Here is a 21,473-nt window from a genome sequence, read left to right on the forward strand (position 1 = left end):
CCAGGTCAGGGGGCAAAAAGTAAAGTCTCCCTTAGTCTGCAGACCTAAGGGGTCTCTTAGGCATAATTTAGACCCACCCCTCAATAAGTCTCCCACACCAGTCACAAAGGAGGACTTTATTGATTACAGGGGGAGGGTGAAAATAGGGTACAAGATTGAGCAATATCCTAGAAATGCTAAAGAGCAAACAGTCTGGCTAAGGTAGCCTTTTGATTATGCATCTGAGTTACTGCCAGCTAGATATCTAATCAGACCTCGAGTAGCTTACTCACAAGCATCTTCCAAAGGCTGAAGTTTCCCTTTGGAGGCAGGCAGTTCCTTGCTCATGAGTTATGGGGGAGAGAACCCGTTTCAGATGGTCATGCTCTTCTGAGTCCCCCGCATGGCTGCTGCCCCCCACCTCCTGGGCAGTCCTAACTTATACAGCCCCTGTGACCTCATTCACCTGGTCCAGTGGATGCCAGCTCCGGTTGGCTGTTGGCCAACCGATTTGAAATACATCACCAGTTGCCGGGCAGATTCTAGCCCACCAGGTAGAAACCCCTCACCCAGGTAGCTGATGCCAGTCATGTAGGCAGAGGGAGCAGGTTTCCCCCCTTCCTCAGGAATGTAGCCAGCTCAGGTTACCTAAAGAGATAGGCTGAGGTGTGACTCCTCTGCTGGGCCCATCTTAATCACATTGTCACAGGGCAGAGATTTTGGGGAGAAACCAAGGTGGCTTTCTGCCACAGGGAGCATCTATAAATTATAACATTTATCACTACAGTGCACACATTTTAAAGGAGGTCAACTCTTCTGGTGTTTTTTTGAAAGTTTATAATCTCTTTTCAGCTTCTCCTGAAGGAGAAACTTTCATCTATGGAGATTTTTGGAACAATTTTTGATTTGTAACAGTTTTGCTGAAAAACACAATTTAAGATGAATTTTAATTCACAGTAATCATTTACCTGTAAAATTATTCTGCTATTCAATGCCCATTTCAAAGTCTAGAAGTGTTTAAGTGCTATTCTGAAGAGGTACAGAACTTAAAATTTTTGTTGATTTGGAGCCTTTGGGTGTGTCTATATGTGCATTAAGGCATTTTTTCTGATGTGCATTAAATTTGGTACCTCCAGTGTGAGGTACTGAAGAAAGGTGCAGCAAAATAGGCTACTGTGCATTAAAGCACATGTGTAGATGTGCCCTCTAAGAGTAAGTTCCATAGTCTTGAGAAGGATAATATGAAGTCTTAATAAATAAGAACTGAGCTGACTTCCTGACTAGCTCTGAAGCCAAAATTGGCACTTTCATGATCCCTTTTCTACATAAACAACTGCAGGAAAATGAATAATATTTGACTGCAAATAGTAAGTGATGTGATCTGTGTACTGTATGAAGAAAGTTAAGAAGTAAATTAGCATACTTATGTATAGAGGTCTAGTCCCCAATATGGTTTTTTTCATAATAAAGGGAAGAATATTTTAGACTTCGCCATTGTTTTAAATCTGAATTTGTTTCTCATCTTACCTTATTTTTACTTTTTCTTTCTTGAAAAGGGAAGATTTACTTTTAGTTGCTTGCTAGCAGATATCCAGTATTTTTAAATGTGTGAATATTTCTCCTCTTTGCTGTCAATTCCACTGTCAGCTCTTTTCTTAGTTTCAATCCAGCAATGATCTAATGACCTCACTAGTACAGAAATGAGGATAATGCAGTATTCACTGAATACTTCCTGTGTTACATAGATTGCTAAAATATATGAATTTGTGAGAACTTTGGTCTTCACTTGTAATGTTTGAATAGCTCATTCTAAATCTTACTGATAAATCACATCTAAGATCTGAAAACTAATACAATGTTCTTCCTAGACTTCACTTGCTGCATGCTTGCAGTTCACTGTATTCACATGGAATCCATTGGCTAAAATGAGGGACTTGTGCAGGAGAAAGAATTTGTAACAGTGGTGATGGATTAGAAAGCATATTTATGAATTTTAGTTCCCCGGAAAAAACACACAAGCTATCTCCTCTACCTAGAACAGTATTTCCTTTTTCATGCAAATTTTTCAGTCATGAATGTTTAGTTTCTGGTGAAATAAGAATTTCATTTATTTTCACTAAAGCTTCCTTTGAAATGTTCTTGTTTGATTGGGACATATAATTAATATATGACACTTATCTATGCCACATGTAAACAACTGCAAAGATGAAGTTCTGTCAAAGGAAATAAAAATAAAACAACAAAATTCCCTGAGCCTCTAACTTCCACAAAGAAACAAACAAATACTATATATGGGTAAATAAAGCAAGCATTTTTCCCAACTATTAATTCTAATTTAAATATATATTCTTTTGGTCATCTGACTCCCCTTTTATACTTAATTTCCACCACTAATTGTGTGATAAAATGTTATTAATAGTAATATTTACTTAAAGGGAATTTTAGAATTTAAGTGCAATTAAGTATTCATGGTGAAATCCTGATTACATGAATTACATTTTTTCAACTATGCACAGAAACCATATTATGAGATTCTTGTGACCAAATACAGTTAACCATATCCTATCAGATTTCAAATATTGAATAATATTTAAACATTAGTGCAACTTAAATTCAAAATCAACTTGCTTGGCCAATTTAAAACACACAAGAAAATCCACATCTGCTTAACATAATCTGCAGAGAAGACAAATTCATCACATAAATTGTTGCCAATTAGTTGCTTAGACACAGAGCTCCCATTAGCTTTCAACTTTTAGCTACTTTATATCTTAATATTTTTGTGTTATATATGCTTCTACTTCTCCAACTCTCCTATTATCAATGGTTTTAGCATATTAAGAATGCAAAACACAGTGGAAATGGTAAAATTCCATCAGACAATTGAGGTTTATCCCTTTTAATATGCTATTTCCCCAGGGTGCTATTGATTATAATTGATTTCTAAATGACCTAAAGTCTTTGCTTCAGCAACTTTGTTAGGCAGGTCATTCAAAATAGTTCTTACAAGGATGTAAAACCAACTAACACTCTCATTTTTAGACAGCAGGTTGTTGCTCTTTAGCCTGACAGATTTGATTCAGATAAATTTTAATAGACTGGATAATAAAAAACTTTAATAGGAACTTATTTAGTTTTTCTTTCTGACTGTCTCCCAATCTCTTTACTTTCCATGCACTGAAAATACTGAAGAGAAACTCCATGTCCTGAACATCCATAAAAAATGAACTTAGATAGTTCAACTGCCTTCTGGCTTGACTTTAATATAAGCTGCATAATATTTGCTACTTTAAATGAAGACTAAAGTCAAGTATCTTGGAGATCTATTGCATCTGATGATTTCTAATACAAATTAGAAAATAGGTAAATTGAACATGAAATAGTCAAGTGATCTACTTTTGGGACTAAAATAGAAACTTAACACATAGGTTAGCTGAAATAAGGATATAATTTTATGCACAAAAGAGAAACACAACACCAGTTTGTACCAAAAATATTCAGTTTGACTACCATACAAATTACAGATACATATATAAAAATTAATATTTAATAATAGTAAAACCATACAATCAAAACAGGCTACTTAGAATACATCTAATGCTCCCTAGTGACTTGGACTGTTTGGTTTCCTAAAAACATTGCATGGTCATACCAAGTGTTTTTGAGTTTTGTTTTCCAGAAGAATTCTAGCTAACTCTCCTCCTCATAGAACAAATTTTAAAAAATGAGTGAACTTTGAATCTAATTTTGCATGAAAGTGTATACATCTGATTGATTTTTTAAAAAGTCATAAGATAAGTACATATTGAAATCAGATATAAATTTAAGTTTAGTAGCAACTGCATGTATGGCCTAGTGGCCTTTTTGACATTTTTTGAAACAAAAACATAGACACTTTTTATGTCTATGTTTTCTAAAGCTACCTTAAATTCATGGTGGCCGTTAAAATTTTCCATCATCTGTGATGTTCTTTTCCTTCTACTAAGCCTGTTTTTTTGTATGGGGAAAGGACATCAATTCTGTGTTTTAATTCTGTGGTTTCCAACCTTTTTTGATTGAGGACACCCCTTGTAATATGCCAGCTCTTAGCTTTCACTTGTTTTTTCACTATGGAAGAAGAATAGAGTAATTCTAGGATGTGTTCCTAAAATTTAAAATAGTAATACATTCACTTCAAACAAGAGAGACCTCAGTAATAAAAGCTCCAAGCAGGCACCCTTCCCAACATATGCTGAAGTACAGCACATGTGATATAGTCAGGCTCAGAACTTAACAGGGCATTCACCAACTGTCACAAAAAAGAAAAGGCTACAATAAAGGAATATGAAGTCCTGCCTAAGAATTCACTTTAAGCTTGGCTGATCACACAGGTCCTACAGTAAAGTTATTCATCCCAAAACCCTGGTTGAAGGGCAACTTCCATCTCTGATATGCGCCATGAGTATTCACTTAGCATCACCTGCCTGCTAACAGGTAATCTAAACTCACAGTCTGCATGGTAAGGAGACAGATGCTAGAAGCATAAAGAAGAATGAAGCACAGACCAGAATAAAAATAGAAGATGAAATTAGTTTTGTCCTACTGATATTTGTGTGTCTAACATGATATTTCATGTTACAAAGGCCACACCTCAGAGTACTGTCCAGGTGTTGGCAATACACAATTATATTTCAAACATAGATTTGCGAAGATTTTTAGTTCCAAGATTTTGGGATGCAATTCAATTGGTTGAGAAGGTGTAAATAAGCTGTTACAGCCAATTATATAGTGTGGAAATTCTGCTTCAGAGAAGCTACAGTGAGTGTTTGCCTTTTTACAATATACATTTCAGGAAAAATATTTTCCAAAAAAGGGAAGACTTATGTCTCATGAAAGCAGCTGTTTCCTAGTCTTGCACTGGTACCTAATGAGTGTCTAATGTGTTAGATGAGAGAGATGTTTTTTAAAATGCTATGTCTTTGCTGCCATAAAAATAATGAAATATACATAAATAGATTCAAATTTCTCTACAGAATCTCCTCCAACATGCAAACAAATGGAGATACATACATGCACACATAAACATGTGCACACACATCTCCATTCATGTCTGTTTAGGGTCACACTTCCTCCTCCAATGAAACAAAACAACCAAGCTCTTCAAAGCTGCTATGTTTTGATTCATTTTTGCCTTCCCTTGTCCCTGAATTTACACACATCATGACAAGCTGAGACTTTTTTTCTTCTAATTAAGCTATCTAAATGTAACAATTGTTTAGATATATGCCTTACCATTTACCTTTCCAATTGAGTGTTAAATATGGTGATTATTTTCCTAGTTTTATGGGATAGAAAACTAAATTCAGTGTTTTCTTGGCTAGCAAAATATTCATTATTACAACACCTTTGATGAGTTTTCATATTAATGGCCAGATTTTACAGACTATCCACTGTCAGGGAGCTTTGTTGGTTTTTGTTTTTTGGGTTGGTTTTCTTTTTTTTTTGGAACTTGATGATCTCTACTCCTATAAAACTTTTTCTTTAAATAGCTTAACATTCTTCCCATTGGGAAAGCTGTTCTCCAGTGGCTGAAACGATATTTAAATCTAAATTATGATATTCATAATCCTGAGCCATTTTATCCTGCCAAACCCCTAAGTTAATCATTGGCCAAAATGAGAATTCCTGGAATCTGTTGCTCAGGTTAAGTCTATAAATATAGATATGTAATATGGTGGTTGTGAATTAATTTTCTATCAATATTCACATTAATATATTCTTATAACAAGATCATTCATCAGATACACAAAATGCCAGTGTTCAGTTTCTGAAAATCTTTTATCCACACTTCATTTAAGTAGGAAAAAAGCAGGATTTATTGTAGGTTATTATAGGTGGATCCTTGATCCTGTTGCCCTTCACAAGGCAGTTAGCTCCGCTATTAGTCCCACCAAATAAACTTTAGTCTTTAGCAACACAAACAGAAAAAAACAAAATCCTCTGTCCTCTCTGGACATTATGACAGAAGTACGTTCCACTTGGCTTCTCCCCAGCACAGCAGAATGGCTTCTCCTCCTTGCAAGCTGTTCCCTCAAAAGCTGTCCCTTCTCTTCTCTCCTTTGGATTTTAAGCTCCCAGCAGGACACTTTTTCATTAGCAAAATGTCCCACAGCTAAATGTCCTTAAGGAGGGGCTGGTGGCCCCTTCTTAAGGGAACAGACCACCCTATAACAGTTACCAACAGTCATACTAGTATTGTGTTTTAACTTTACAAGCAATTTATACATTTTGCATAGACATGTTAAAGATGGAGAAAGAAATGGAATCTCAAGGGTGGGGATAGGCATGTGAATGTGCATGCTTATTTAAATCTTATATGTTAAGGAAGGAAGCTTTCCTTTTCCTGTTCTGTTTCATGGGAACAACATGCTTGGTGAATTAACACCATGCTATTATGGAAGTGCTGAACAATGCATTTTGAAATGGATGGAACAGAACACACACACTACAGTGTTCTTTCATTCTCTCCCTCCATCCCATTCTTTTTTACTTATTCATTTATTAAATAGTTGAAAGGACTCTTAATTGATTTTAGTGCTTGATCTGTATCATATTCTTATACAACACCCCACAAGAAGCATATAAGAAAATAAAAAGCAGAAAAAAGTTAGAGCATCCAATCTCTCATTGCCAACTTGAATTATGATTAGTTTTCTTTAATAACGTCAGCCTTCACTTAAAGTTAATGTGGTTTTTCAAATCAAACATGTGCTGAACTTGTACATACTCTGAGGAAACCTTGGTGGATTGTCGTTGACATCGGTGAGTGTGATATTTACAGTCGTTGACCCTGATAGCCCTCCAACCTGCCCAGCCATATCTTTGGCTTGAATGACAACGGAATAATGCTCTCTGGCTTCCCTGTCCATATTATGCAAGGCAGTCCTGATAACTCCTGTGAAGTAAAGAAAAACAAGAGAAAGTTCAGGATTAGATTTTCCTAATGGCAACAAAGGGTAGACACCCGCAAACCTTCCCCTGTCAAAAAGGTAGGATACAGCAAATGCTCTACTAATGAAAAGTCTGCATACATCCAAGATAAACCATTTTTAATTTAATTTGTGATTTATAATCAACACACTGCCAGTCTCTTGTGAGCAGACAACTGATAAAAAATGAGTTATATATTACAGTATGAAGAAATGTCAGAGTATTTCACTGTTTTGTAATATAATTATGGTAGCAACTGCTAGATAGTCAGTTTGCTTGAGGATATGTAGAAATTAAAATCACCCATAGTACAAGAAAATTTAATAATATATTAATAAATGATTAATCTATTTCATGTAATGTAAAAAGACCTCAAGGTACATCATCAGAAAAAAACAATGTATTCTCATATATGATAATTACTTAAGTAGTAGTTTAACTGAAATTTTAATGAATGTGAATTATGCCCCATCAAAGAAACCCAAATTATGTATGGTATTTGAACAAAAATATAATTTTTCTTTTTCCCAGTTTTGATGGGTAGTAGCTGAAACACTATTTAAAAACATGCCCCTTCTTATTAAAAAAAAAAAAATGTTCCATATGCGCATTCATAGTTTTAGGTGTGACTGTTAGCATTAGTATAAAAACAAATTTTTACTTTAGTGATGCTCTACCAGTCAACAAACTTGAAAGTGAAGGAGCTGAAAATCTTATTTAATTTTAAGCAAAATCAGTAGAAATGTTCCCCATATGCAAACACACACTGATGAAAACAGAGTTATACAAAAATCACTGCGGGAATAATCTGACCCATGGAACTATTATCACCGGTGTTGATATATTAGATAGAGAGAATCCAATTACTTTCTCTAATCCCAGTGTGTTGGGAAGTTTGGAGGTCAGATAAATCCCAAACAATATTACTTGAAAAGTGGGCCCATCTGATATAGAAGATAATAAAGCATGAAAAAAAATCCCCTAAGCCTCTTTCTTAGCAAACTTCTTCCTCAAGTTTTAGAATTAAAAATGATCTGTAAAGGCATTGGAAGCATGCTGTTAAATGAAGAAAATGAAGTTACAGCTATCAAGACATTCTTAAAAATGCATAAAGGGCTACCCTTGTTAAATTAAAACTGTATGTAATGTTAGGAATAACTCAGCTATGATCTTTTAAACTTAATGACTGTTACAATGACTGGAGGAAAATATAAACCTCAACAGGTGTAACTGTTGTTTCCCTGCATGTTTAAATCATTTGATAGCCATGTACAAGGAATAAGCATCCTCCCCCTCAAAGAAATTTTCCAAACAGTATGGTTCCTGAAGTTTGTGTTTCCACAATTATCTAAAGTGAAAAAATATTTCCAGAAGTACCATTTTCTTTTTATGGTATTTTAAACTTTGCCAAATTGTTTTTCAATAGTAAAAACAGTAAAACAATCCTGAAAGTATATACCTGAAATATACATTTCAGTGTATTCTGTCGCATCCTTACTATCCTACTGAAAAACCAAAGAGCAGCTGCTTTAAACTCAGGGAACTAAATTGCATACTCTTTGTGAAGGCTGAACTGGTGCATGCCCACACATGCAGTGGGTTTCTATAAAGAAAATTCATCAGGATCGCATGGGAGAGAACTGCAATAAATATTTTAGAAAATAAATTAACATTTGAAATAACTAATGTACTTATAATTGTGGAGAAGTGTTCTTAAAAAAACAAAATTAAAATCTTGTGATTTTCAAATCAATTTTGATTTGCATTGAAGTTTGTTCTTATGAGAAACATTAACATCCTGGCCACTGGAACCAAAGGGAAAGATGACTAATATTAAGCTGTGCAATTCTACTTTATTTGTATGTTCATCAATTAAAGATATGCTTCTTAACTTGGATCATCACAAAATACTCAGAATACACCCTCAAGCCACAACTTACATATAAAAATTAGAATTAGACTGAGAAATTTTAAAGGAAAAACATATTCCATTTCAATATGCAGTTCCTTAGAAAGCAAAATGCTTGAAGAAATATAGTCAATGTTACTGGAATTTAACTCTAGAAGAAGTCTGGAAAAAAGTTTCTACAGTGTGAAAAAGCCTTTTTTTAACACTTACCAATAGGAATGTTTCAGTTTTTCATATTGAAATTATTTCTCATTTGACCTCATTATTAGATTACACAAGATATGATAATAACCTCCGCAAAAACTCAGTCGAGAGACTTTGTCATGAACAAAGCATATTTTTTGCTGTTCCTTCACTGAGAATTTAAAAAAAAAAGTTTTTGTTTGAAGTAAAAACAAAGCAAATTTTGAAAACTTGAAACACATGACCAGCTGAAATTTCTGTCCTCTACAAAACCCTACTAATTGTAATATGGAGAAAATTAATATACTAAATGTTTAGTAATTTTTTTCCATTCAGAAAATGGTTTATATCTTGAAGAGTGGAAACAGAAGACATGTAAATAAAAGTACGTTAAAAACATAGCTCAGCTCTAACCATTCCCACACTTTTCTACTTGCTCCCTACCTATGTTTTCTGTAAAATAAATAAATGGGTAAACAGTGATAATCAAAAGCAACTGGAAACCAATTGCTTACAACAAAAATTTGCTTTGTTTATCCCAGATCATTTGGATCAGGCCAGAACTGGCCCAATGGCTGCATCCACACAAGCATGCATGTGTGTTCTGCAGCACCTCAAAGGCATTCAAGGCACCACAAAACACAACTTGCATATGTGATTTGGTTCTCCACACCGCACATTAAATACCAGGATTTAAATTAAAAAAAACAAACAAAAAACCCTCAGAAAAAAAGCGGGACTGGGCATGTGGTGGCAGCATGTGCTACTGGAAACAGGAGCCTAGCAAGCCATAGCCATACTTCAACTGCTGGCCAGGCCTTGCACACCCAGATTGCCACTGCTGGAGACCTGGGAGTCCCCCAGGACTCCATGGAAGGCTGTTGGGGCAGCACAGATGCTCACCTCAGGGTCCCCTACCCCACCTGGAGCATTTTTCTCCACATTAACCACATGTGCAAGGGCGTGCACGAGGGCAAAAAGCAGCAGCACAAATTTGTGCCACTTTTTTACTTGCAGCAACCACATGAGCCTGCTCGTGCAGATGTGGCCAATGAGAGTTATTAGTCATGCAGCAAAGCTGTAAACTCCTTTTCCTAGAGTATGCCACCAGTAAAGTTCACAATCAAAAGCTCAGTATGTTATGTAGCTCAAGAATACTCCTTCAACTGTTTTGAGAGTTTGGTTCTAAAATCATATGTATATTCAAATGTATCTGAATTAATTAAAAACAAAACAAAAAGGGCTTTCCTGCTTGCTGTTTTCTAGAATACATTTCAAGCTACTCTGACAATCATTCACTTTTGGACTGGGAATGGTCCCTGAGGATTCATCTGTATAGCTTCGGCAGTGCCCCTGACAGCACCATTAAGAAGTACATCCCACCCAACTGCTCCTGTTCTGTATACTCCAAGCCTAGAAATGGAGCACAGAGCCCTCATTTCCCCAAAGTCACTCTGACATTGTATTATACTGCCTCTCAGAAACATACCAGAGACAGATCTCAAAAGCAACATCAGTAATTCCCTCTGAAACTTTACTGCCTAGGATTGATACCTGAAAACAACCCTAGGCAAGATTCCAGTAAAGCTCATTCCCAGGAAGATATGTAAGGTAGAAAATGACATAAACCAAGACAAGTTTACACATTCTTAACAAAAAGGACTTATATCTGGGAATTGACCAAAGGCTATTTATTTCTCCTTTACAGCTACTCAGTTTGGCACATGAAATTAAAATATTCACAAGTGAAATGTTTAATTTTGTTATTAGAACATGAACATTCATCAGTAGACAATTTCTCACGAAGTATCATTAGGTCATACCACCCCAGTGTAATCATCTACATTTTTTTTAAAACCTGCAGTACTTTCTAGTGGTTTCTAATGTTGTTAGTCTGGTAACAGTAATAATCATTATACTTATTAAGATATATTTTAAATGTCCATTTAATGAACTGATTACATGAGAACTTCGACTAATTAGGGATGAAAAACAAGTGGTATAGGAAGCAGAGAAATATGATAATTTCATTAGTATTATTTTCAGATTGTGGTTGAAAGTTCTATTTCTGTCACTGTGTTGATTTAGGAGTATGTGGATAGGTTATTATTAGATTCACTTTATTATAACATTATTTTTCTTGAGTGTCTTGAGTACATTAAAATAAATTTCTAACTGAAAATATAAAAACTTGGAAGCACATAATCATGTGGCTTTCCTGTCTATTCCTTCCCTCCTCCACCCCGCAATTCAGGTAATTGCTAAGGAATTACAATAGAGCTCTAGACGTCCAAACATGACACACGCTTTAAACAAAAGCCACAAAATTAACCCCAAATCCATAGCTCCCCCAAATTTAAGAATGTTTAAAATAAAGGTGTTTTGTTATGTTTTATTTCGTTCAGCCTAGATCAGTGGGCTCCAATCCTTTTATGGAAAAGATCACATTTTGGAAGTAAAGGGCAGCCCAGGAACTATGATCTCCCCCTGTGCCACTTCCTACGCCCCACCCTGCCCCACTGGGACATGTGTCCCAGTGCTGGGTAGGCAAGGGGGCAAGGCTCAGCAGAAAGAAAATATAGAAATAACAGTATATCACACTATATAACAGTAGGTGGCAGGGGGAGCAGGTAGAGCCACAGGGAAGCTGGACTTTGGGTGGCTGCAGCAGGGGCACACACTCAGCCAAGATCATAACCTAGAACCCACGTGCACCCAAGGGACTGCTCAAATCGTCTGCACCCTGGTAGTCCCAAAGGTACAGGGGGAACTTCTGCCACTGGGTGCAGCCTGGTGGAGGCCCCAGGGGCCCCTGTCCCCCCAGCCTGTGCTCAGGGTACAGCAGGCAGACTGCAGCAGCAGCTGTCTTCATCCTGAGCACAGGTGGGGGGGGCATGGGCCCCCAAGGCCACTGCCAGGCTGCACCCAGTGGCAGGAGCCCCCCCACATGCCCCTGGATGACCAGATCTTCCCAGACCCAGTTGGGCTGGGACCCAACCCCACTTGTGTCCCACTGCTGCACTGAGCTGCACCCACCCAGCAGCTGGATGCACGTAGCCTCAGGACCACACATGGCTGGGTCTGCAAGTCTCCGTGGTTCAGTGGTGTGTGGTGGGAGGGGGCTTCCCCACTGTCGGGCACACTGCAGCAGAGGCCCTGGGGGGCCTGTGCTCCCCCCAACTGTGCTTTGGGTGGAGGTGCCTGCTGCTGCCTGCCTGCTGCACCTGGAGCACAGATAGGGGGAGGCACGGACCCCTGAGGCCTCCAGAGCACAGGTGGGTTGGGTCCCTGGAGCCCCCACTGGGCTACCCTCAGTGGTGGGAGCCCCTGCCTATGTGCCCCTGGCCGTTGGAGAGTCCCAGACTGGGCCAGTGTGGTGTATGGCACTGTAGATGTGTTTGTGGCACCACACAGCACGTGGCTGTGCTCATCTTGACGCGGGCAATGTTAGCATGAGAGAGAGAGACAGAGAGAATTTTTCTCCTCAGCAAGAGAAATTGATAAGACTTCTTGAATAAGTAGGCAACAACACTGAAAACTAAATTAGAATATAATATTCTGTTTGATTAAATCAACTGGGGTTACCTAGAGCAATGATGCTATAATAGCAAAGGAAGGGTAAAAAAATCAATCAACATTTGCCATCAATAACAAAAGCTGTGTCTGGAATCTTTGAGACTGGAAGCCTGAAACTATAAAAAAAATTTAAAAAGCACAAATAGAAACCTCCCAAATTGATAACATCTATTAGCTTGAAGGAAGACTTTACTGATGGAGTGAAAAGACATAGCAGAAATAATTTCTTCTCATATTTGTGTGGATGCCAAATGTAATCACAATATCATTCAACATTTTCCTAATGCAGAGCAGAACCAAGTGAAATAAATATAGTACATGCTGCCATGCTACCTGCAGGTGATGAGACAGGAAAACCTAATTTGCCATATACAGTCACTGTAAATTGTGAAACTGTCTATTACAGAACTACCATAGCAACAGACCACCCAAGCTGGGCAGGATACTGTCATTCTTTCTATTGCCCATAGTTAAAGCAGCTATATAATGGATGCTAGCTTTGTCAGTTCTGCTTCAGTTGTTTTTTACTCCCAGGTTTTTTAAAAACACTCCTTTTTCCTCTCAGACCTCTGTAGGCTGGCTGAATCAGCAGGATCCTATTACCTGTGGTGTTTTACTATTGAAGCACTGTAGCTTTCCCAATGCCTGCAAATTGCTGCCTGACTGCAGCTTCCCAATCACTCTGATATGGAGGGGTTTTCATCTGGGTCTAGTGGTTGTAGATTACAAGTTCACAGTACTGTGACTGTACTCACTCCTGTAAATATTACACTTTAACTTTGGCTCACTGACCTGTGTTGAACTCATCAACTAATTTAGCAACCAAACAACACATATACTTCTGTGCCAACCAGTTCATCTGGTGCGACACTCTCCACATCAATTGTTAAATAAGCTGCAAAGCTCTAACACTTTAAAAATACTTTTTTAAAGGTGACAGATTGCACAAGGCACTAATATCTAGAACTTCAGCTTTGTAAGCAGCAGTCAAGGAATCTGTACTGGTTTAATCTCTGAGGGGCAAAAGAATATATTGTGGCACACTGGGCATGTCTACATGTGCATTTAATGTTCACAGATCAACAGAGTTTATTACTCCAGAGTTTTTGGCTCGTAGGGATGCTGGTTGAACGTGGGCCCAGGAGCAAATAATTCCAAAGCAATTAGCTCCAGAGTTTATTCATGCTCAGCACATTCAGCCCAGTCAGAGCAGCCTGCAGGCAGCCCGCACACTGAAGCACCCTTGTGCCCCAGCCAGCTGGGTCAGCACCTATACATGCACTGGTGTGCATGAAAAAACTTCAGAGGAGGGTAGTACTTGTAAATACCCACTCCAGGTATATTAGTTTTGTTTGAGCCAATAGTCAGCTCTGCAGTAAATGTCTTGTGTAGATGTGCCCACCATAGATAAAAATGAGGGAAAAGCTGTTCATTTAAATATTTTACCCTATCTTTATAAATAACAGGGAGATTTGAATTGGGTCAGATAAAATAAACACTGTGTTGGAGTATGAGTAACAGCAAGGAATATAAAGTGACTTTCAGGAATGCAAGAGGGTTAAGTGCTTTCATGGTGCTAATCTCAAAGTGACACAGGAAAAGTCAACACACTGTGGGTGCAGTGAGTTCTACACAATAACTATATTAAAGTGCTTTCCAGCACAAAAGACCCCACCCTCATAGCTATTTAACCTAGAAAAGTTAGCATTGAATTGGAAGTTAAGAAACATGATCTCTAACAAGTAAATACTGTACCAGAGTTTCTTAGAATTCTCACAGTCTGAATGCCCTTTGACAGATAGTGTCCATCTAAAGTCAGGCAACAGTATCACTAGTGGCCAGCAGTCAGTACTGGTGGCCAGTAGTGGTGGCTAATTTTTTCAAAGAGATCGAAGGATTAATGTCCTCTTCATAAACACAACATTGTCAGAGGTACCATTTTTGGCTTCTATTTAAAATATTTCTTCATTTCCTCTAAAACACAGGAAATCTATCCTGGGAGAGGAAGTATATTTGAACTCATGGGGTATCTGTACATGACATGGGGGTTTAAATTGAAGCAGTGTTTTTTTTTAAACATCACTTCAATTTAGGGTGAAGTAAACCCCCGTGTCGTGTACACCCGTGTCCTTACTTGCCTATCCAGTGGTGGGGAGGGGAGAGCAAGCTGCTGGTGGGCCAAGCGGTCCCTAACCTGTGGGGGGGGTAGAACAGGGAGGGGGAAGGCTGGTGCGGGGGGGAGGGGGAGGGTTGGGGCTTCCCTCTGTGGCAGTGGTGCCACCCCGCCCCTGCCCCAGGAAGCACCCTCTTGCAGGCACCCGGCTTAGGCAATCCCAGGGGGCATCACAGCTGTGGAGGGAAGCACAGGCAGGCAAGCAGGCAGGCTCCAGGGGGAAAAGAAATAAAGATCAAGCTTGCTGCTTTATTTTTTTTTCCTTCGGTGCAGCCTGCCTTCCTGGGCTGCTGCTGGGCTGCCTGCATAGCTCCTGAGCTGCACAGAGCCCAGTGATTCCCTCTGCGGCTGTAAGGTAGCAAATTAAAACTCTTTGGAGGTGTTTTTGTTTGTTGCACCCGAATGTCATTTAAAGTGCATTACACCAACAAATTTCCTACAGTGGCTGGAATTAACATGTAATACACTGCCAAGTTTGCAAACTCATACAAACAGCAACACCATTAAAGCGGTGCAAAAGTGCATTTAACCGCTTTAATGTGTTGTCTACAAATGTTCATGTTTACCAATGGTCCTTACCTTCAGCAGAAGTACTGAGGCCCTTGAGTGTAACTTTATATTTTAACCTAATTTTTCTGCAATTAAATTATATTTTCCTAAAGAGATAAAGTTCTTAAAGGCCTCAAATCCTTAAATGGTGAATTCTTCATCTCACAGATTCATAGGTTGTTAAAGCCCAAATGGAGCTATCAGATCATCAAAGACCACTTCATTTCACCAGGGATTGACCCCAGGGTGTCTGCCTAAAGCATATCTTGGAGAAAGGCATCTTGTCTTCTAGGAGATCAAGAGGTAGATAACTCATCTCTTCCCCCAGTACTTTGTCCCAGTGGTTGATCAGCCTATTAAAAATCAGTGCCATGTTTCCAGTTTCCATTAGCACAGCTTTGGCTTCTAGGTGTTAGTTCTTCACTAAACTTATGAGCTCCTTATACCCTTACCTTGTTTCACCATGAAGGAGTCTATACATTGTGAAAGTCACCTCTCAGCCTTTTTTCAATAACTTAAGTAGACTGAACTTTTTAAGTTTATGACTATATTTCTTATTTCTTACATTACTTAAATAACTTTGATGGTGCTCTCTTGAACCAGTTCATTTTTCAACATCCTTTAAAAAATGCGGACAGATTCTTATCCATGTATTAGGCATTTAAGTGGACCAAATGGTGATGCCAAAGGGGATCCTATTCCACCCAGCTCAAAATCCTGGAGAAACAAGTTAATAAGGCAAGTGGGTGGGTTCTTCTCCTTGCTGTTTTTCTGTGCCTCAGTCTTAAGGGTCAGATGATGATTTGTTACAAAAGTACATGCATTAATGGATTTTCAAATACAGGAATAGGGTAGAATAGAACTGCCTAAGTCCACTTAGACAACAATAGGTGGAATGGAATCTGGCCCCAGAACTTTGTGTAGCTTTCCAGTATCAGCTTCATCAGTGATATGTAAAGGGATAAAATCCCCTGAACTACTCTCCTGTTTATATACATCCAAGGATCAAATCAGCCCTTTTTGCACTGGAAGCTCATATTAAGTTGATTGATCTCTATGCCTCAGATGCATCTTTCCCTTCTGGGGTAATACTTTCAATTCCTTGTTCATAGTTATGTGACTTTGCCTTTAGCTGTATTAAAACATATTTTGGTTTTTTAGGCCTACATTTTCAAAGAATCTAGATCACTCTACATACCTTTCTTTAAATTTTTGTGTTATCCAAAAATTTTAATCAGGAACAGTTTTATATTTACTTCCAAGTCTTTAATGAAAAAACTGAATATCATTTGGCTTCATAATGATTCCTGTGGAACCCAATTACAAACATTCCCATTTAAGCATGACTCTCCACTGATGACTGTGTTTTGAGATCTGTCCATTAGTTAGTGCTTAGTCCTTTCAACATGTGACTTGTTGCTATTGTTTGGTGATTTTTATCAATCCAAATGGCAAGTAGAAATGCCTTATAGAAGTCTAAGTTTATTACATCCATGCAGTTACCACAATCAACTTAATTTGTAATCTCATCAAAAAATGAAATCAGATTTGTTTGACAAGACCTATTTTTTATACAGCTGGGTTGACTGGCATTAATTATATTCCTGTCTTATAATTCTTTACCTACTGGATTCCTATCAGCTTTTCCATTACTTTGCCTCAGATTGATATCACTGTGACTAGCCTATACTTACCTGGGTCATTCAGCTCTTTTGAATATTGGTACAACATTGGCACACTTCAGTCTTGTAATATAAAATTAATATTACTAGGTTAGAGGTCATCTTAGACAGTTCTCTAAGGATACTTTATTCCAAGTTAGACCACCTGGCTTATTTAAAAGTCTTTATATCAAGAATAAGTAAAGTATTATTGCTCTTGGTTACTAATAAACCTGAAAGCTATTCACCATCCTCATGTGAAAGAAGTACATCATACGCTTCCTTTCAAATATGAAATAGAAATATTTTTGATCACTTTGACCTTTTTTGTATTGTTTTTAAATTATTACCATCACCATTAAATAATGAGCCTATATTACTACCAGGATTCCTTCTGTTCTTACCATACTGAAAACAAATCTCCTTCATATTTTCCTTAGCTCTGACGGCCACAACATTTTGCCTGATGTATTTAGATTCCCTTACCTATTTTCTTCCTCTTGACTTCTAACTTCTATTGATTTTATTTCCCTTTTTATTCTTTATTATGTATTATTTTTTGTAATCTAATTGCTGATTTTATTTCTCTACTTCATTATTACATAATACCCTTAAAAGCTCCAAATTGCACACAGATACAAAACTGTGACTTCTCCAATAACTAAACACTCCTTTCCAGAACATTCCAAACAACTTTTTCAAATTGGTTATGGGCCTAAACAATTATGTAAATGTTTCACTGATATTTTCCCTTCTAACTGGGTGTGTCTACACATGCATTTAATCTGGGATCAGTTTACATGCGAGTAAACTATTCACTAGCAAACACTCCTGGCCACGTGTCTACACATGAATAGATGTGGGAGCAGATTTGCTGTTCCCAGCAGAAAACTGCTCCCATTTTCTGTGGCCCTGCAATGGTCCCCTGCTGCCACCAAGGGGAGCGTAGAGCTCACCCTGGTTGCTAGCCCAGGGTCTTGCAGGGACCACAAGACCAAGAGACACCTGTCTCCTGGCCAGGACTGGAACATTGCTCCCTGCCCCCAGGGGGTGCCTGCTGCCAGGTCTGGGACAATGTCCCCCTGCTGCAGCAGTAGGGAGCTCCCAGCCCCAGCTCCCTCATCAGGGCAGGAGACTCAGAAAGAGCTGTAGGGGACAGGCAGGTCCCACCCCCTGCCCCAATCTGCCCCACCCTTGCAGCTCTTTCCAAGCCTTATGCCTTGATCACCTGATCAGGGTGCAGGGCTGGTTTCTGGCCCTGATCAGGACAGTTCCTAGCCCCCACTCTGCAATTGCAGGATAGAGGCTGAAGAGCCTGCTCCCTGCTCAGCTCTGTGAGCATGGAGCTGGGTGGGGAACAGGTTGGAGAGCTTGTTCCCTGCTCAGCTCCACAGGCACAGAGCTGGGTGTGGAACAGGCTCCCAGGCCCCCACAAGAAGGAAGCTCCAAGCACCAGCTCCATGACCATGGGGCTGGCACTGGGAGATCCTAATTTCCCAGCCCAAGCTCCACAGCTGTAGGATCTCCCATCCCCCTGCTCCCTGCTCATGATGGCGAAGCGGGGGCTGGGAGATAATAATCATGATTTCGGAATGGGGGGCTTAGAGCTTCCTGCTGCTGGGGCAGGGGGACACAGTCCCTGCCTGTGCATCAGTGATAGAACCTGTCTCAGCAGCAGGCTCCTCCCAGGGGTACGGAGTAATCTTGGGCAGGCATCTACATATGCGTTACTGTGCAGTAACTACTCACAAATAAATCTGCTACTTGCATTAGCAAGGTTTACTGAGCAGTAAGCATGTGTACGTGTACATGCACATGCTTACTGTACAGTAAACTACACTACTTTGCAGTAAAGTGTCTAGTGTAGATGCACCCACTGGGTCTTTTTATTGATTACTCTTCTTTTCAGAATTTCTATATCAAATTGTTCTGTCTTTATGAAAAAATACAGGATGTTAAGTAGTTATCAATAATTTCCCAGGGATCTGGCAACAGCAAAAAGTAGCTAAACAATTTCTATGACAAATCCCCTATTTAAACTGCTTTTCAGACCTCTTAAACTTGCTTTTCCATTATTTTTGTCTAAATTTATTTCCTGAGATGGTGGAGAATCCTTCTAAATTGACTGGCTAAAATGTAATATTGTTTCTATCATTGGTATGCTATGTAACGTTCAACTTTGTGAATACATGCGAATGATGAGTGCCTGACTCCATCTAGAACTGAGGCAACTTCAGTACTTCTGACAGCTCTTGCTAGGTTTGTCACTTCTGTAACATGGTATGCTCAAGGCTATCACCAAAGAGCATGGCTCAACCCATGCATCATCTTTTGCTTGTTCATGCCTGCCCTAAAAATGTGGCACCCCACTTTTAAACAAGTCAGAGATTTTTAGAGTGAAATGGAGGACCATTCTAGAGTATATTCACCACTTAATTTCCAGATTTCCACAATGAAGTGGGCAGGGCTGTGAGAGAACACCAAGGGAACATACATGTAGATATATCCACTGTCCTGATATGGTTGTACTACATTAATTTTCTTCCCAGTCTCTCCCTTTCTCTAAGAAATCTCATTAAATCAATGTATTAAATGACATGGAAACTGACTAAGAAGTTGAAATCAGGCCACAGCTGATATATTTTTTTGACTTTATTAATTTCCTTACAGTGGTAGAAGATGAGGATAGAATTTCAGGCTTACTTTCACATTTCCTGTCTATTTATTAGATTTTTATACCTATAAAAATGTAACTTTTTGCCTTTAGTAATTATGTGGTTATATATCTAAATAACTGAAGATGATTAATGTGGCTGGCTGCTCTGTAGTATAAAATTTTACTTTAACCGCTAAGTGATACCTTGATAACAGGGACAAGATAAGAGACAATGATTATATGCATCCAAAAGGAGCAATCATACCAGGTCACATTAGGGAAAAACACATTGAAAACTCCCTTTCAATGAAATTTCATTTACTGACCTGCTTATATTTCAGCTGATACACAAGCTTCAGACATATAATTTCAGATATCTGCCAGGGAAAAACTGAGCTTTAGCAATAGGTCAAGAGTTCAGATGATTAGTTTCCCTTTCCACTTAAGCACTGAATCATATGAGCTCAGTCATGTAACAATCTCAGTGCCTCATTTGCATGTCCCTAAAAAGCTTTAATAATACTAAGCAACCTCATGATAGTAGTGCGAAATTTGAAATAAGGTTTGTAAATAATTTAGGAACCTATGTTGCAAAGTCTGTAAATGTGAGTGTAACTTTAAAGCACAAGTAATGTAAATTAAGTTGATTTGAAGATTTAAAACTTTCTGTTAATAGAACTGCTTATGTATGTGAAGTTACAAAAAATGGTAAGCATTTTGTTTAATCAGGGCTTTTGAAATCTTTGGATGAAAAACCTCAGGGATATGGAAACCATTATTATGGATTTAAAAAAGGAGGAATTTGCCCTGCAACAAATTTACTCATTTTGAATGTTTAATATTTTTGACCGAACAATGATCTGCCTCCACTATAGCAAAAAGTATTCTGCAACATCCACTGTACTTCAAAAGAAGACCAAGAGAACTAATGCATTACTCTGGGGTGGTGAACCAACAACATGTATACCAGAAGTGGTACAGGCAGCCTGGGTGTGTGTGGCATGTGGCAGATGGGGGAGGTGACAGGGAGCAGAAATCAGAGCAGCAGAACTGCTTTGTGACACACCTGCTAAAAAGGTGCATCCCTACTACATTTGATGACTGCATTCTTGGTAAATGAAAGACTGAACAGGTAACCAACATAATACAATAAACAAAGCTGTTTTAGTGTTAAAGTTAAATGTACACAATGCACAGACAGAAGATGTTGCTACTATATATATAAAATTCATGTATATAAATAAAATTAATTTAATGAAATACCTCCATCAAGAAGCTTGTGATAATAGCATTTACAAATGCTACTCTGTTTTCTGCATCCCAAACCCCACAAAATCTTTGTCCTTTAGGTGACATAATAGGTAGCTATTGACTTCTGTTGAATTTCAATCAGAATTTATAGACTGGGAGTTAAATATTGATTGGGTTGAAGATGAAATAAATCTGAACCTGAAGGTACAATAAATCTGTCAACTGAAAACAGATGTCTATTGTTTCATTGTTATATGTGCAATATTACTATAAAACAGTATCACATCAACATGTTTAAAAACAATACCCAATATTTTGGGACATAAGTTCCATAATAAGCCCTGTCCCTTTGACTAAAAAAAGCATAAAGAAAAAAAAATGAAGAAACATATATCAACACAGCTGCATAAATCCATTTTTCTTTTGAATTGAATGGATGTTATATTGTACGATGGTCTGCTCCTGCCTGAAAACATGAAGCATAAACCTTATCTCTACTGAAATCATGGCTTGGATGCAATTGAAAATTATTTTGGATTGAAGTAAACTAGGTGTATTTATGATCTG

The 21,473-nt window shown here is 38.3% G+C and overlaps 1 protein-coding gene across 1 annotated transcript in view; it reads right to left on the bottom strand.

Annotated features, from left to right (window-relative positions):
* CDH18 (cadherin 18) overlaps nt 1-21,473 on the bottom strand; it is a 627,153-nt gene that overhangs the window by 119,685 nt on the left and 485,995 nt on the right. The window contains exon 6 of the mRNA XM_019521435.1: nt 6,746-6,913. Coding sequence (XP_019376980.1) covers nt 6,746-6,913 — 168 coding nt within the window. The remainder of the gene's footprint in view (nt 1-6,745; nt 6,914-21,473) is intronic.

The sequence above is a fragment of the Gavialis gangeticus genome, unplaced genomic scaffold (assembly GCF_001723915.1).
Source record: "Gavialis gangeticus isolate Ggan-Ray unplaced genomic scaffold, GavGan_comp1, whole genome shotgun sequence".
In the NCBI taxonomy this organism is placed as follows: Eukaryota; Metazoa; Chordata; order Crocodylia; family Gavialidae; genus Gavialis; species Gavialis gangeticus.